Here is a 14,960-nt window from a genome sequence, read left to right on the forward strand (position 1 = left end):
ATCCTACAGCATTTTAAGATTTCCCTAATCCCCTGACTACTCATGGATCTTAAACGGATAACGACACGGTTTATCTGAAAAGACAGAAACACATTCTAAAGGTCTTTGTCTACAGCTGATAGAGATCTTCACAAAGAAACCCACATCCTCAGGAACTTTGGTCTCAACCTGACAATTAAGTACCTCGTATCTTCAGAATTGTAGGACTATTTCACAGTCTTTTCAAGATAAAGCTATTACAAGGAAAGACTCCCAGGTACTATAAAACTTAAACCAGGTAAAAAAAAATTTTCCTCCAGTAGATAAGAGCTTTGCACGGTAGTGGTGTTATCTTTATATGTTTGGGCAATTAAATGTTGCCTTAATCACCACGTCATTTAACAGAAGACATGCATGCCTGTCTTGAATGAGACAGTTAAGTGACAATTCTATCAGAATTTGTTTACATACTGGTAATAAAAATATCAGATGAGATTATGGTAGCTAAAACAAATTTTAAAATGGAAGAATATTTTTCAGTTTATTTAGCTTGTGTTTATTCCAACACGATCGGTTTCCCCTTTCTGGGCAAATTTGTCTTTGGAATACAAAGAATAAAAAAACATGATTGTGAAACAAAAATACGGCAAGAAATTCAGGGCTAAGTGAGTATCCCAAGTTACTCAGGAAAACAAAACAGAAAACGGATTTCAAGTTCATCTTGGTTCTGTAAGTGGAAAATAGTTTTCCCATAGATAATAACTTGACGTTTCCTTAAATTTCCTCAAGCTTTGGCAACAAGTGATTCTGATAGGCAAATGCTGTCTCACCTTTCCATTAGCCCTGAGCAGATCAATTCCCACAAGAGCCACCTGAATCAGTTGCTTCCTTCAGGAATCAAATTTTGCACATTTGAAGGAAAAATGCCTGTGCATCAAGATCAGTAGGGTCAGAAGAGATGTGTATGCACTTGGATAAGTGTTGTGGGGGAAAAGAAAATTTACATATGTCTCTTGTAAGAATATTGCAGCACACATCCTATATGTATAGACACAAGAACAGAGCGCAGACCCATGAGCTAACTAGAAGGACAGCCACACCAGCATGGCACTACCTTACAGCAAGCACAAACCACTACTAGCTGTCTGCTAAAGCAGCATTTAAATCTGGGAAAACAAATTGCTTATATCAACAAAAAACAGTTTGTCAGCTTTGCTGTACATCATTTAGGTAAGAACATGACCCTAATGTTTCAGGCCATTCCAGACAAAGTTGTGTCCCTAACTGACCCAGGTTTCTTGTCGTTCTTACTGCCCTTCACGGCAAATCTGGATGCAACTAGCCATACGCACCTCACTCTCCAACGGAGTTCAAACATACACAAAAATTGATTACGGAATAGGGATATGCCCATTTACTCACAGACCAGCATTTTCACAAAGTGAACATAGGAATAAGACCAGATAATTGGAGCTGCATTATTTAAATTAAAAGACCTCTTACCTCTACTTCACTACCTCTTGCTCTACTGAAAGAATGGTAATACTGAATTTCACCACAGTATTTCTTAGCCTGTTCTGTTACACTGTGTCTAATCTAATAATTAAGTCAAAATCAGCAGAATAATCAGCAATTTATGCTTAAAATGAACCTTGACAGTGCTCGGGGTGAATGATGGCTTCCAAGACCATGTCTGTAGCAGCAAGTGAAACAACAGCAGCACCTGAGCCTCCATGCGAACCCTCCGTTCCTCAGCATGCTTTTGGACAACCTCAGGCAAAGAACTTCTGCACTAGCAATAGGGCAAGACCATGCCAGCTAGAGCACAGCAGGACCCTGACACTGTCTGGTTTACAGTTAGATACAGACTTAGACAACAGTGATATTTTACTTTCATGACTATTTGCCTGCAATCAAACACATCGGACAAAAATGTTGTGATCCTCTCACTATCTGTATGTACTTCCAGCATCACTGACGTTACAATATTACAGCATTGAACATGTTTGTTTGTTTCTTCGCTCCCCCACTTCTTTTCCACTTTTGAGGACAACTAACCCAACAGTGATAAGATTTCATACATCAGAAAATACATCAAGACATGATGACAGTAAAAACAATACCACTTCTATAATTCAGAAAATCACTTGGTGTATAAAACGAAGAACAATTCCCAAGAAAGGAGTTTGATCACATGATAGCCTCTTCTGATATTTATGCTTTAGAAATGAAGCTTAAAATCAAAATGTTATTAAAAAGTTTAACTTGGAATAAAATGCGTGTAAGACTGTTCTTCAATCCTGCTTTCTACATACTACAAAAAGTCGAAACAAGTTAATACATGATGCCTTTCCTCTACCCCTGCCATTCAGCATCCATTTGATGTAACATGTTGATAAACAGAAATAACTTCATTGCTTGGTTTTGATTTAATAAAAAGTACTGGATGTCACCAATTTCCACCTAAGTCTGAAATACACACTGTGCCTTTTCCCTCATAAATTTACAGTGTGATTTCAAAAAATGAATACTGTATTATCAAACACACTTTCAGCAACACAGTCTAACCGAAACACACGATACTGTATAGAAAACTCCAAATTAACTCTACAATTAGGCTCAACGTTGTCTCTGGCGTTCCGATTCAGTCAAACAATCAGAATTGCAATAGCGTAATATAAAATAAATCCAGGAGATTTTTAATAATCAACACTCATACTTTACAGAATTGGTTTCAAAGTTACATTTTCCATTTTTAATAGGCTAAATTTTGGCAAAAATGTTTTGACAGGTTGAGAGGGGACAGTTGGGATTTCTGGCACTTGAGAAACACTGCAGGGCACATGTGGGAAAGAATACTGGTATTTCTTCTGAAAAAATGAAGAGCACTGAAATAGTTTATTTTGACACTTAAATTGCCTTTCTTCAGAGGCTGCCAACCATTAAAATAGATGCAGTGATTCACACCTCACAGTGCTACTGTTTCACGCTTCTACACGTACGAACAATCCTTCATCATACTGTCCATATTTAGAGGTTTTCTTCATAATCCTAACAGTTAGAAATTATTTTCAAAACAGAGAACTAGCTGAATGTCTACAATTAAAAGGATTTGCCAGCAGAGCGTTTTTCAGGAGATGCAGCTTGTATTAGTACACTTATTATTTCTTATATATTTATCTTCTAATTCAAGCTTGAAGTATACCTGAAACAAACAAACACTACACACATAAAAAACAGGGTTTCTGCTACCTTACTTGCTGCTACATTCAGGTTTTCCCACCAGAATTTTGACAACCAGAGTTCTGCTGCTCCCTACCCTTACTGACATAAACACCATCATTTCCCAAGTTAAGACAAGCCTTTCAATTCTGGGGAGATGAACAGCGGGGAAACCCATAGGGATGGGGATTAAGGAAGATTACTTTAAAAAAAAAAAAGATTAAAAAAGTGCATTTCACATAACTGAAGTAATTTGTTCACAGTAATACTGAACAGTGAACTTGACAGCAATTAAAAAAAACCCAGGGCTTTAGAAAACTTTACAATTTAGTAATAGGAATACTTTTTTATCTTGAAAATGCAGTTATTTTTAGCTTTCCCTATCAGATCTATAGCTTAGTTCAGGTGCTTATAATATCAGCATGGATGCAATTCTTAAGTTTAACAAAATTGCTAACCACTTTGTACCCACAGAGAAAAAATTAAACATGGAATAACGTTTAAATTAATAGCAGTAGCTGCAATACAATAGTAAGCTGTCAGTGCCTCCTTGCCACGTGAGTAATTCAAGTAGTTGTTTTCAGTCACTTTTCATATGAAAGAATAAAATTAAAAATAGCGGGGAGGGGTACTCCACAATCCAGGCTTATACACCCTAAAGAGGTCATGAAACTGAATAGGCGGAGAATTAAAATTTATGGCTTAAAGCCTAAGTGGGCTGACTATTACTGTTGGAGGAAGAGGTCCTGAAATGTTCATGGAAACAGATCATGTGTGCATACAGCTGGCATTAGAAAGGTTTTCATTATTCACTAAACCAACAGCTTCCAACACAGTATTATTTACTGCTCTTCTCCACTTTCTTGCACTATTAGAGGGAATCATTCTATTCCTAAGGCAAGAGGCCTCATGGTTACTCCATCACAGAAGTTTAAAAATTCTACAAAAAAAGCAGTGAGAAGTCAAGCATGGTTATAAAATTGTGTAAGATGGGGCGGAAACAATATTAAGCAACCCCATAACATCTTATATCTACTTACTGCACCTTGTTCCAAATGACTTTGGCTGCACATATTAAAAGTCTACCACAACATACATTGCCCTGTATACCAGAAGGTGCTAAAAGTCACTTACAAATAAAAGCCTGTGCCCTACACATGTAACAAACGACAAGACTTGTCTCCCTTGTCTCCCTAATCTTGCACTCAACATAATCAGCACTAAACTGAAAATGGAGACCAGAACAAACCAGTTTCAGAAACCACAGGGAAAACCAGTTTAAAACTAGTTTCCGTATGAAATAGAACATTTTCATAGCATAGGCAAGCCAAATGATTGTATACCCCTCGACCAAAACCTGTGCTATTATAGTTTTTAGAGCACAATCTCTTTGAAGATACGTACATACACACTACACTGAATTTATCAGTGCAACACTCTTCCTTCTGAACAAAAGAAAAATACAGAGGATCAACTTGTACAGCAGCAAACACAAGTAGACTAAGTTTTCCAAATTCACAACTCATTCAATAAAAAGTAATTTCCAATAAGCACCCAAAGGTATTTCTCTGTCTATACCACACTAGGGTAAAAATACACTGTTGAGAGAGCAATGTTTGATATTTAATCAACAATTAGGCTACAGACTTTGGACAACTACACATAACAGCAATGACAGACATGGACAAAGAACAATGATGCATTACAGGTTTTAAATAGTAATCAAGATTTTAGTTAAATTTTAAATACCATTCAGAAGAAAGCATTTTTTCCTTCTAGTTTTTTATTTATTTGGCAACAGTAACAGTGAACGTTATTTGTTTTGAGATTATAAAAAAAAAAAACTTAAAAAGAATATTTGGTAAAGATAAGCTTTTCTTCTTTTATTGTGGTTCAAATCTTCTTTCATGTCTGAATGTGACCTCCTCTTCATTTCCTCCTGAAGAAAAGTATAAAAAAATTCTTGTGTTTGGATGAGTGACCCAAACTTTATCCTGCTTTTTGCAGGATCCTGTTATTCTGTACGTTAAATATAGACTAATAAAATCAGTACCCGTGATTTAGAACAGTCAAGAGGCAATAAAGCAACCACTCAGTTACCTGAATCTTCAAGGTTCAGAATTAAACACTTTGACATAGTTTCCTAGTGATCACCTTTTTTACATCACATAAGTTCATTATAAATATTAAATTCTTCTCCAGAACTGTGTGAGTTTTGGTGGTGGTTTTTTTTTTTTTTAAAAAAAAAAAGCTTCATCATCTCCATTTCATATAGTTGGAAACGAAGAAAGATTTGTCTGACGACATGCAGTGCCAGCACTAGATGAGGGTTCAGACCCTCCTGCATGTCACCGTTTTTATTTATCCCTCTGCCTGTTCTTTCTGAATGACACTGTCCTACAAACTACAACGAACTATGGTATCACTATGGCATTAAAGTACCAATGCTGCACACTAACACCAAACCCCAGTAGTCCCATCCGGGCACACAAAAACCACAAAAATACGTGATTGGTGACCATTTGCAGAAGACTGGACTTCGGTAAATCATTCTACATAAAATAAAATTAATGAAAGGCAGGCATAAAGAAAAACCATTTGTATGTGGCACCCAGATTGTTTTTCTTCTCACGTCTATCACCTTCCAGATCCTACAACAACTGAAGCAGAGATTGAACAGGAGGGATGTTTCACAAAGGGGAAGAAATTTGCGTCAATCCCTTCACATAAAACAAAACAACTAAACTCCATGATATTTCATAGAAGAAAAAACAGTCCCCTCTCAGTAGCTGTAACCATAGCAGATGAACACAGAAAAAAGTAAAAGCTAAGTCCACACCACACAAGCAGCTGTTACTGACTGAGACTATCCAGCCTAGTGAAATTCGGACAAAATTCACAGAATCTTCCAAATATAGAGCCTCTGCACATTAGGGGGTGGCCAAATCACCATTTTAGGCAGATAGTCTTAAAACTTTGTCAGTGGGTAAATTAATATAATGTTCCGAAATAAGGATGCAAGTGAAACTTCACCTGCACTAAAGCTTAAATGTCGCTGGCAGTGAAGATGCACTGCTGCTGGCAACACGGCGAGTATTTTGGCATTTCACTACTGTAGCAGCAAAAGCTTTACGCACAGTAGGTACGGCTTTGGAACTGAGCACTACATTCAACGTTCTGTTTACATAGCGAAAAACTCATTAAAATAAGTTTATTACTCGCAAAGGCTGCCAATATAAACATAGTATTCTTGGTTTTAACCAATGGGATGTACCAAGAAAAAAGTATTTTAAATAATTTTGTTAACAGAAACATTTGGTGTTTTTCAGTTTAGAACAACATTGGATACAATATAGAATCCTCCCCCCTAAAAACCCCCCATCCTTATGGGTTATAAAAACATATATAATACATAATTTTTTATATTCTTTCATTATGTAAAACTCTACTACCAAGTTTCAGTCACTTTCATCCTTAAAATCCAAGGTCAGTTTCTCTGTGAAAGTGATACAATTCCAGTCATATTTTTGTAGATCAAGCACTGGCAAGAAATCATCAACTGATAGCTGCAGAGATTAGTTACTGTGGTAGCATTTTCTTTTCTTTTTAAATTAGGCAGCTTTTGTTATGGATTGCATTACTAGACAGCCAAATGCTTTGGCAGTGCTCTGCCATTAGTTGAAAACTAAAAATGTACTTAAAAAAACAGGTTTTAATCAGCATTAAACCCCAACTGACACTGAGGCTACTAATATTTGGAAAAGTGAAGAGTTCCTGAATTTTTATTCCATCACATATAAAGCAGAAGAGAACTGTGCTAATTAAATAGTGTGGCTGTCTTCCCCCCCTTCCCCCCCAAATTGTTACAGAGGCTGAACAACTACAGGATACTAATGACCCACTCTGCAATCTGATCAATATAGGTGAAATAAGGGGAGTGAACATTCCTCTTGTGAATGCACACACAAAATCCGCACACATCTCATGTGTGGCAGTTAAAGTATTGAAGCTGAGCAAACTGGTTTTTTTTCCTTTCTTAAACTAAAAGTGAAATGCATTAATCCTAGTGTGGAATAAAACAGAATATAAGAACACGTAAAACTGTCAGAAAATAGAACTGTCCTTTTCCAGTTAACTATACTGCTATATATAAATCCATCACACGGGAACAATGAACAAAAGACAATTTTGTTTCCTTAAAGCTCATCTTTTTCAACTCTGCAGTAGATGTTCCAAAATTACAGATCAAAAATACAAAATTTATAGAAAGAAGCTAAAGGAGGAATAACAGCACAAGAACAAACAAGAAAAAAAAAATTTCTTCAAGAACAAAGAATCATTTGGCCTTTTGACTGCTTACTGGGCGATGAATTTCAGATCAGATCCTGCTAACTGCTACGTTTTCTGCTCTTCCTTGTGCGTGTTGGTTCAAATTAACACAACAGATTGTTCTTACTGATTCAAAATTACACAGCAATAAATTTAGGAGAATGAGGCAATTTTCATATTAAATATGCAACTTTTGTATTAAATATGAAACACACTGAAAGCTCATAAGGCCAAAATCCTGCAAAGGGCTACATGTATGTCAGCCATGGAGACCCTGTATTAACAGAGCTCAGCTTAGTGATCCACTAAATTAACACTCTTGGTATAAAGTTGGTATCTATCCTGTTGATGAGATTGCTATGGACAGATGCACCTATTGAAATGATCAGACTCACAGCTGTATCTGCAATCCACTTTTCATTAAGAGTAAAATTCCAGGGTCTCGATGGCAAGGATCAACTTAGATGAACGTCTATTCATGTTCATACTAGTATAAACACATGGTTTACCTGTCAGCTTTATTCTAATAAAGAAATAAATAACAAACTAGTTCAGTTTTGTGGGTTTTTTAAGTTTTAAGGCACGTATATTCCAAGACACTTAAGCACACTCCTGCTAATCATCTCTCCATTTCTTAGCCCACCACGAACACCTTCCCAGCGTAGCCCAGCACTGTGCTCACAGTTTCACTGCTGCACTGCCTAATTAACAGTTTTAAGAACTCCTTCTTTCAGAGGCTGACACAAGCATAGCAGGACAGGCAGAAGATACTCAACACTTTACAGGTCCAGTGTTATATGAAGGTTTAAGCTTAACACTAAAATCCTAAGGCTTGCACTGAACGAGACCATGGGCAGGCACCAGTTCCCTTCTCCGGCCAACTGCATGCAGCTGCAGCTCCAGCAAAAGGACCAGGCAGACAACTGCAGGGGGGGAGGATGATAAGATTTATCAGAGCTGTTCATCACCACCATAAAACTCCAGAGTTGAGTTCAACATGTGCTGAAGTGATACAATTACACATGGTGAGAAAGTGGAGATCTGGATTAGTTTTACACAGTCCACATTTAGCTATCTGCCCTAGTTTTAGAACACATTAAGCGTTCAGCTAACACTTACCAATACACCCTTAAATAACATCTATTTAATACTATATAAAACAACTCAATTAATACTGTAGATAGAGCATATATGCAAAAGAATAACTACAAAAATGTATTTGAGAACCGTTAAGCTCTCCTTAAATGTAGCTGCCAACTAGAAACTATTCGGTAGGAATGTATTTATAGAAGGGTTTCTTATGGATCACCCAAGGTCAAATTCCATTTAGCGCTATCATCAATGTGTACATGCAGTACACATAAAAATGTCACTTCGTTAAATTAGTGGATGACACTAACTGGCAGAAGAGCAAATAATAAGTATACAGAAGTTTTACGAAGTGATCTGCACAATCTAAAAGTAATACACAAAACAGGTTTTCATAACCACTAATGCAATGTTGCACGACCTAAAAGAGTAAGAGATCGTATCATAGAAAGCGGTGACAAATAAAAAAGTTATTTATCTTAGCATAGGCAACCTAACACAAGCTTTCAACATGATACAATGAGAGGAGCACTCAGTGGATGTCTAAAGAAGGTTGCAAAAACCACTTCCCTTTGTAGATGTCTTTGCTGAAACCTATCGTGGACAGTGTATAGTTCTAGCGTTCCCATTTTCATCTCTTTATCAGACCAAAGCCAGAAGAAACCCACAAAGTGCAGGCTACACATTTGACCCATGCTAATGACTAGAAAGTCCTCTATAATTTTTTTTTAATTTAACAGAAAAAGGATAGTGGTTACCATGGCACACATTTCAATCTACATTTTTGAAAAATTTTGCCTTCATACCTAACTACCAGAACAAACTAAATGGCGAGTTCTCCATCTCTTAATGCCTCTGCATTGAGACCGCATGTCTTTTTCAAAGACACATTTTAATCAAACACAAATGATTATGCTCAACACCGGCATAAATAGACAAGCGTTAAGGCATACAATACAGCAAAAAAACACATTAGAAAATCTAACAGTCTCTCCTGAGCCCCAAAGGGGCATGGGAGGAAAATAATTAATCAATGTATTCAGCTTCATAAAGAGTCTCCTGCTAAAGAAATGGATGGATGTGGTCAGCCATCCTGTGGTCAGGAAGGTACACAAAGAAAGTCTCTTCATTTAGAGCCACTGAATAAATTATCTCTTGATAGGCAGTGGAATTGGTATCTACAGAAAGACGGCTTATTACCTCAGCTTTTCACATCTTTCAAATTTGCACCATGTGTTGTAGATTAACAGTTACTTTTTTGCTTTTTATGGCTTCCCAAAAATAAAGCATGCACCAAAACGCAGAATAGCAGCTGTTTATGACTTTTTACAGTGTAAGGAAATGAATTCCACTTTGAATTCCATTCCACATTTTTAGTTTTGGTTATGTTATTTTTGGAGGATGAAATAGTGGCATTCCAGCTAGTCTCTTTAAGACGTTTTCCCTGACTCTTGGTTTCTGTTGCTGTATTTCTACTTTTAACTGGAAACACATTTCCACTAATGATAATTCACACTGAAAGTGAACTGTTTAGTAAACAAGTAAATTTTGCAATTTGAATATGATGTTTTCATACTCAGACTGCCTAGCAGAATGCCAATACAAAATTAAAGTCAAATAGCATAAAGCAACAATATCAAAGCCCAAAAGAAAACGCCTTTACAGGAAATACATTGCAAATTTCCTAAATAAGACTAATTAATAAATAAATAAACCTGAAGTAGATCATTGTTTCATACATAGACACGTAGAATGCACAAACTAGGAAATCTGATTGAGCAGCACTATATTTTACTTGCTGTTAATTTTTGAAACAATACTTACAGAGAGATTGCAGAGAGCGAAGTGATGACCTTTACCTTAAAAAAAATACGCATTTACAATCGAGCTAACTCTCCCCCACGGTTTGCTAATCTGTCCAATGTATTACATGAAATAGTCTACATTATAAGCGTATAAAACATGTCAAAAAAAAAAATCAAGTGCTAAGCAGCCCAGTCTCAATTTTGCAATTAGAATTTCTCTTTAGAAACATAAACAGTTCCTAGTGTATCTAATCTATGTCCAAGGCAGGGGAGGCAAGAGAATAAAAGAAACACACTGTTGAGTATAAAAGCAGAGAGTGTGAAAAAGTCTACTGGGGTTAAGTATTAACCTGATGCATTTTTCAGAACAACTGTACTATTTTTAACTGCTCTTTTTTGGCCACAGGTCAAAGTTTTCCTAGCAAAATACCAAAGTGAAAATGCTGGGAGCGAAGCCCAGAGGCAGCTCTCTTTGCTTTGGCCTAGGCAAAAACTTATCTGAATCCAGTTAGATATGTAGCACTGTTTCCCACTCCCCTTCATTGACTACTATGGCTGTCATTATGCCTCTGAACATCTGAGAGGAGTAATACAGTACTAAAGCCTCAAGAAGAACATTTTTCAGATGTTATAGGAAATTCCTATATTCTCCACACAGCACAGGCATACATACTGTTCAGTCAGTTCCTGTATTTTTGGCCAAACAGAACTGACTCATTTGAAAGCAGAAAAAAAAAAAAAAAAAGAGAGAGAGACACTCAGTGTTAAGTGCCTTGAGCAACTCTTGAAAGGACTGGGATTTTTTCCCCCCTTTTCTGTTCCTCATAACTGGGACACACTGGAAATCTTGGGACAGACTGGACATATAAGGTTTGAAGACCCTGAAGTTCAGTGAAAATAACAGTAATAACCAAGACTGCCTCTCACTGCCTTTCCAGGGTTTGGATGTTTTAAATGGGGAAATATAACTCCCTTCCCACTCCTTCCTGAGGGCATGGATTTCTTACTAAAGGAAATTATATTTCATACACTCACGCTGAAAAATGCTATTTGAAACAGGAGAGAGACGAATCCATTTGCCCCAATGGAAAATAAACGTGACCCCACAGGACCCCCCCCATGCCTCCCCCCCAGTTACATTTCTCCCTTAGGCGTGTCCTTTTCCTGAATTATTCCCACATCGCAGAGCAAACCCCCGCTTGACCAGAGGATGGTTTTACCGGGGGGGTGGCGAGGATGGGGCAGGGGGTGCCCGGCAGGGCACACAAAGGCAGGTACTTTGGGAAGGGACACGCTGGGATTACGAAGGCGCGAAAGTAAAAACGGTGTAAACGATGCTGGGGGGGGGGGGGGGGGGGGGGGAAGGAAGAAAAAAAACGGTGGAAAAAAAAAAAAGAAAGGCGCTTTCCTTCCCAGATCAGGTCTTTCCAGAGGCATTTCTCAATTTTTCTCCCCCAAATACGCTGTACCGAAACGGAGAGCGGTCGGTCCCGGCGCAGTCCCCCCCACTCCCCCCAAAGCAGCCCCGGGGGCCGAGGCCCCGCTCCCCGCCGCCTCCCCTCAGGTGTCCGGGCGCCCCTCGCCCCCCTCGCCGGCGGCCCGGCCCGGGGCATGGAGGGGCGCCGCCCCCAGAGAAGGAGCGTTCGTCCTCCCCCAGGAAAGCTCCTCCAGGACGCGGGAGCCCTTTTCCTTCCTTCCTTCCCCCTCCCGCCCGCCCGCGGCGAGGGCAGCGCTCCCTTTGTTACCCCGCCAAGCGCTTCCCCCCGCGGCGCGGCCCGGCCCGGCCGCCCCTCTCCCTCACCAGCAGGCTCTCCACGTTGACCGGGGAGCGCGGGTCGCGGATCATGGACTCCAGCTTCCTCTGGCGGCCCTCGAGCATCCCCGCCGCCGGCTCCAGTGCCTCCGCCGTGAGGGGAGCCGACGACATCTTCACCGCCGGCTGCTGGCTCATCCCTCCGGCCCGCCTAGCGGCGGCGGGAGACCGGCCCCCGCTGCCGAGGAGGAGGGGACTGAGCGGGGTCGCCCGGCGGGCCCGGCGCGGGGCCTAGCGCGGCGGAGAGGCCGGGGGAAGGGCGGGGGCGGCGGGCCGGGCCTGGGCAGCTAGGCGGGAGCAGAGGGCAGCGCGCCGCCGTTGGCCGCCTGGCGGCCGCCCGGGCATGAAGGGCGCGGGGAAGCGGCCGCCGCTCCGCCCGGGAGCGGGGAGAGGGAGGGGAGAGGTGGGAGGGAAGGCGGGAGCGCTTCCCGCCGTGCCCCCGCCTCTCCCCCTCGCTCGGGGCGTCCCTCAGCGGCCGCCGGCTCACTGCCCGCTCCCTGCCGCCGGCGGGGCCATGGCACCGGCCGAGCGCCCGCTGCGAGGGCGGGGAGGCAAGGGGGAACGGGCCGCCGCGGGGTCGGACTCGGGATTCCGGTTCCCTCTCGCTGGCTGCTCGGGCGGGAGCTGCAGTCCCCACCGGCCTCGCCTCGCTACTCACTCCACGGCGCGGCCGCCGCCCGCGGCGCTCTGCTGCTGCCGCTGCGCCCGCCCCCCGCTCGGCTCGGGCCGGCCCGGCCTCCGCCTCCTCCCCCGGCCCCGCACCGCGGAGACGGCCTCCTCTACCCACAAGGCCTCGCTGCGAGCGGCGGCGCATAGCTCAGCGCTCACTCACCGCCTAACTATAACCCTGAGCTCAGCGCCCCGCCGCACCGAGAGGAGGTCCGGGGTCGGGGCTGCCCCGCCGCCTTCAGAGCCCGCAGCCCGTCCACAGCAGCCAAGGTGACCCTCCCGCTTCGCCGGGCCCCGTGGAGGGGCCGGAGAGAGAAAGGGGCGTGTGAATTTTAGCCGAGACTTCATCCTGCTCGCGTTGTGTGAAGCACACGAAAACAAAATACAAAAAAAAATATAGTATACAATTGGGAAAGTGGGTGAGCAGCGTTTTGGGTAGAGCAGCAGTGCTGAGGGCACGTACGAGAGGGAGGATGGGGAGCTTGACGGTGAGGAGCTGTGGCAGGGAACACGCAGAATTCCCTGGTTCACCCTGAGGAAGATGAACATCCACAGGCTGTGGCGGATGGAACGGCGGGCATTTCCTGGGAGGCACGATGCCGTGTGTCGGACCCAGGCAAGAGCAGGCCATGGCAGGGAGAGAGAGTGCCACCAACACCTCAAGTTGTGTCTGCAGGAATGGAGGAGGCAAGCTGGATGGCGGGGACACTCCAAGGAATGACGTGGTGAGGTTGTGGCCAAACTGTGGTTCTGGCAGCCTGGAGATGTGGCCACCGTCACTGGGCAGGGTGCCAGAGCCCATGGAGGTGCCATCTGCAGTGGTGGAAGGAGCTTAGGGAGGAAAGGTTAACAGTTTTATTGTGCTGACTTTCAGCTGATAGCTGGATGTCAGTGAGCTGATGTCAGAAAAAATGGGCCAATATATTTAACTTGAAAGGAAAAGGAGAGGGAGTCAAAGAGAAGTAAATATGTGAGTCACTGGGATGGTTTTGAGTGAGATCACTCTGTGTGATATTCTGAGTCAGGGCCCTGGCGCTGAGCAGCCCCCAGCTGGAGGGAAGGTCACATCTGAGTATCAACCCAAACCCTATAACTGCGTTCTGGTTTACAGTCTGCTGAATCAAAATCCATCCACAAACTGACAGAAACACATACACATGTGAATGTTCTGAAAAGTCAAATCAGTTATCATGGCTCGTGCTGCTGTCACTGAACCACATTTGTGAGTTTTCTGAAGGAATTTGTGGAAATCTGTTAGGAAGAGGCACTGTTTATTTGTATCATAGGACTAACTTCATCCCCAAAACAGACTAAGATCCACTTACTGACACACCAACAAAAACATCACATAATTTGCACTAACAGATTATGACAAGTAGGTGCAATGACTAGTAGGGTTCCTACTAGGATTAGGACATGGGTACTAGTAGGATGATGAAGTTACATGGCCTACCACATCAACCATTAAAAGCTATAAATTACCTAAAAGAAACGTGGTTTCTTCACATGCAGCCTACTCATAGGCTGATTTCTTGTAAGCAGCACAGCAGAAATGTTTTAGTTTTTTTAAGAAGGGATTTGAAATAGGTTTGGACAAAACACCACACGTGGGGAATGTGTCTCCGGTGATCAGTAAGGAGCCCGTGCTGGGTTTTGCTCGTGTCCACAGGAATCTCTGGGGTGATTTCAATGAGCTTTGTGTCGAGCACCAGGTGCCGCGAAAATTTCCGCTCTCTTCTCAGTTTCCCCTTGGCTATAGGCAAGCTGCTTCTCTTTTCCTCATTTTTCTTATCTATAAAATAAGCTTTGTAAAAACTGATCTTTACTTTATCTAGCTTATATCATTTAGTGACATTGTTCACGGTGCTATTTAATGACTGTAACAAAGAAATTCTTAAATAAGCATAACAGCCCTTTTTGCATACCAAAAAAAAGTGTGATTGTGACTTCAAAAGCGAGTGTGTAGAAACAGTACCTTCTTGAAATTCTTGCCCAATAGATCTGTTCCTCCAGCCTTCGGGACATATCTGTTTACTGACAAAACAAGTTTTACT

At 41.9% G+C, this 14,960-nt stretch overlaps 1 protein-coding gene across 5 annotated transcripts in view; it reads right to left on the minus strand.

Moving 5' to 3' along the window:
- The window catches only part of ROCK2 (Rho associated coiled-coil containing protein kinase 2), a 100,130-nt gene extending 87,175 nt beyond the window's left edge, over positions 1 to 12,955 (minus strand). For 3 of the 5 annotated variants that reach the window (XM_074581853.1, XM_074581852.1, XM_074581851.1), the window contains exon 1: positions 12,226 to 12,627. In XM_074581853.1, coding sequence (XP_074437954.1) covers positions 12,226 to 12,375 — 150 coding nt within the window. In that variant the 5' untranslated portion in view covers positions 12,376 to 12,627. The other 2 variants (XM_074581854.1, XM_074581850.1) reach the window with 2 other exon arrangements.
- Positions 12,956 to 14,960: the final 2,005 nt, after the last annotated feature.

This window comes from Larus michahellis, chromosome 3, assembly GCF_964199755.1.
Source record: "Larus michahellis chromosome 3, bLarMic1.1, whole genome shotgun sequence".
Taxonomy (NCBI): Eukaryota; Metazoa; Chordata; class Aves; order Charadriiformes; family Laridae; genus Larus; species Larus michahellis.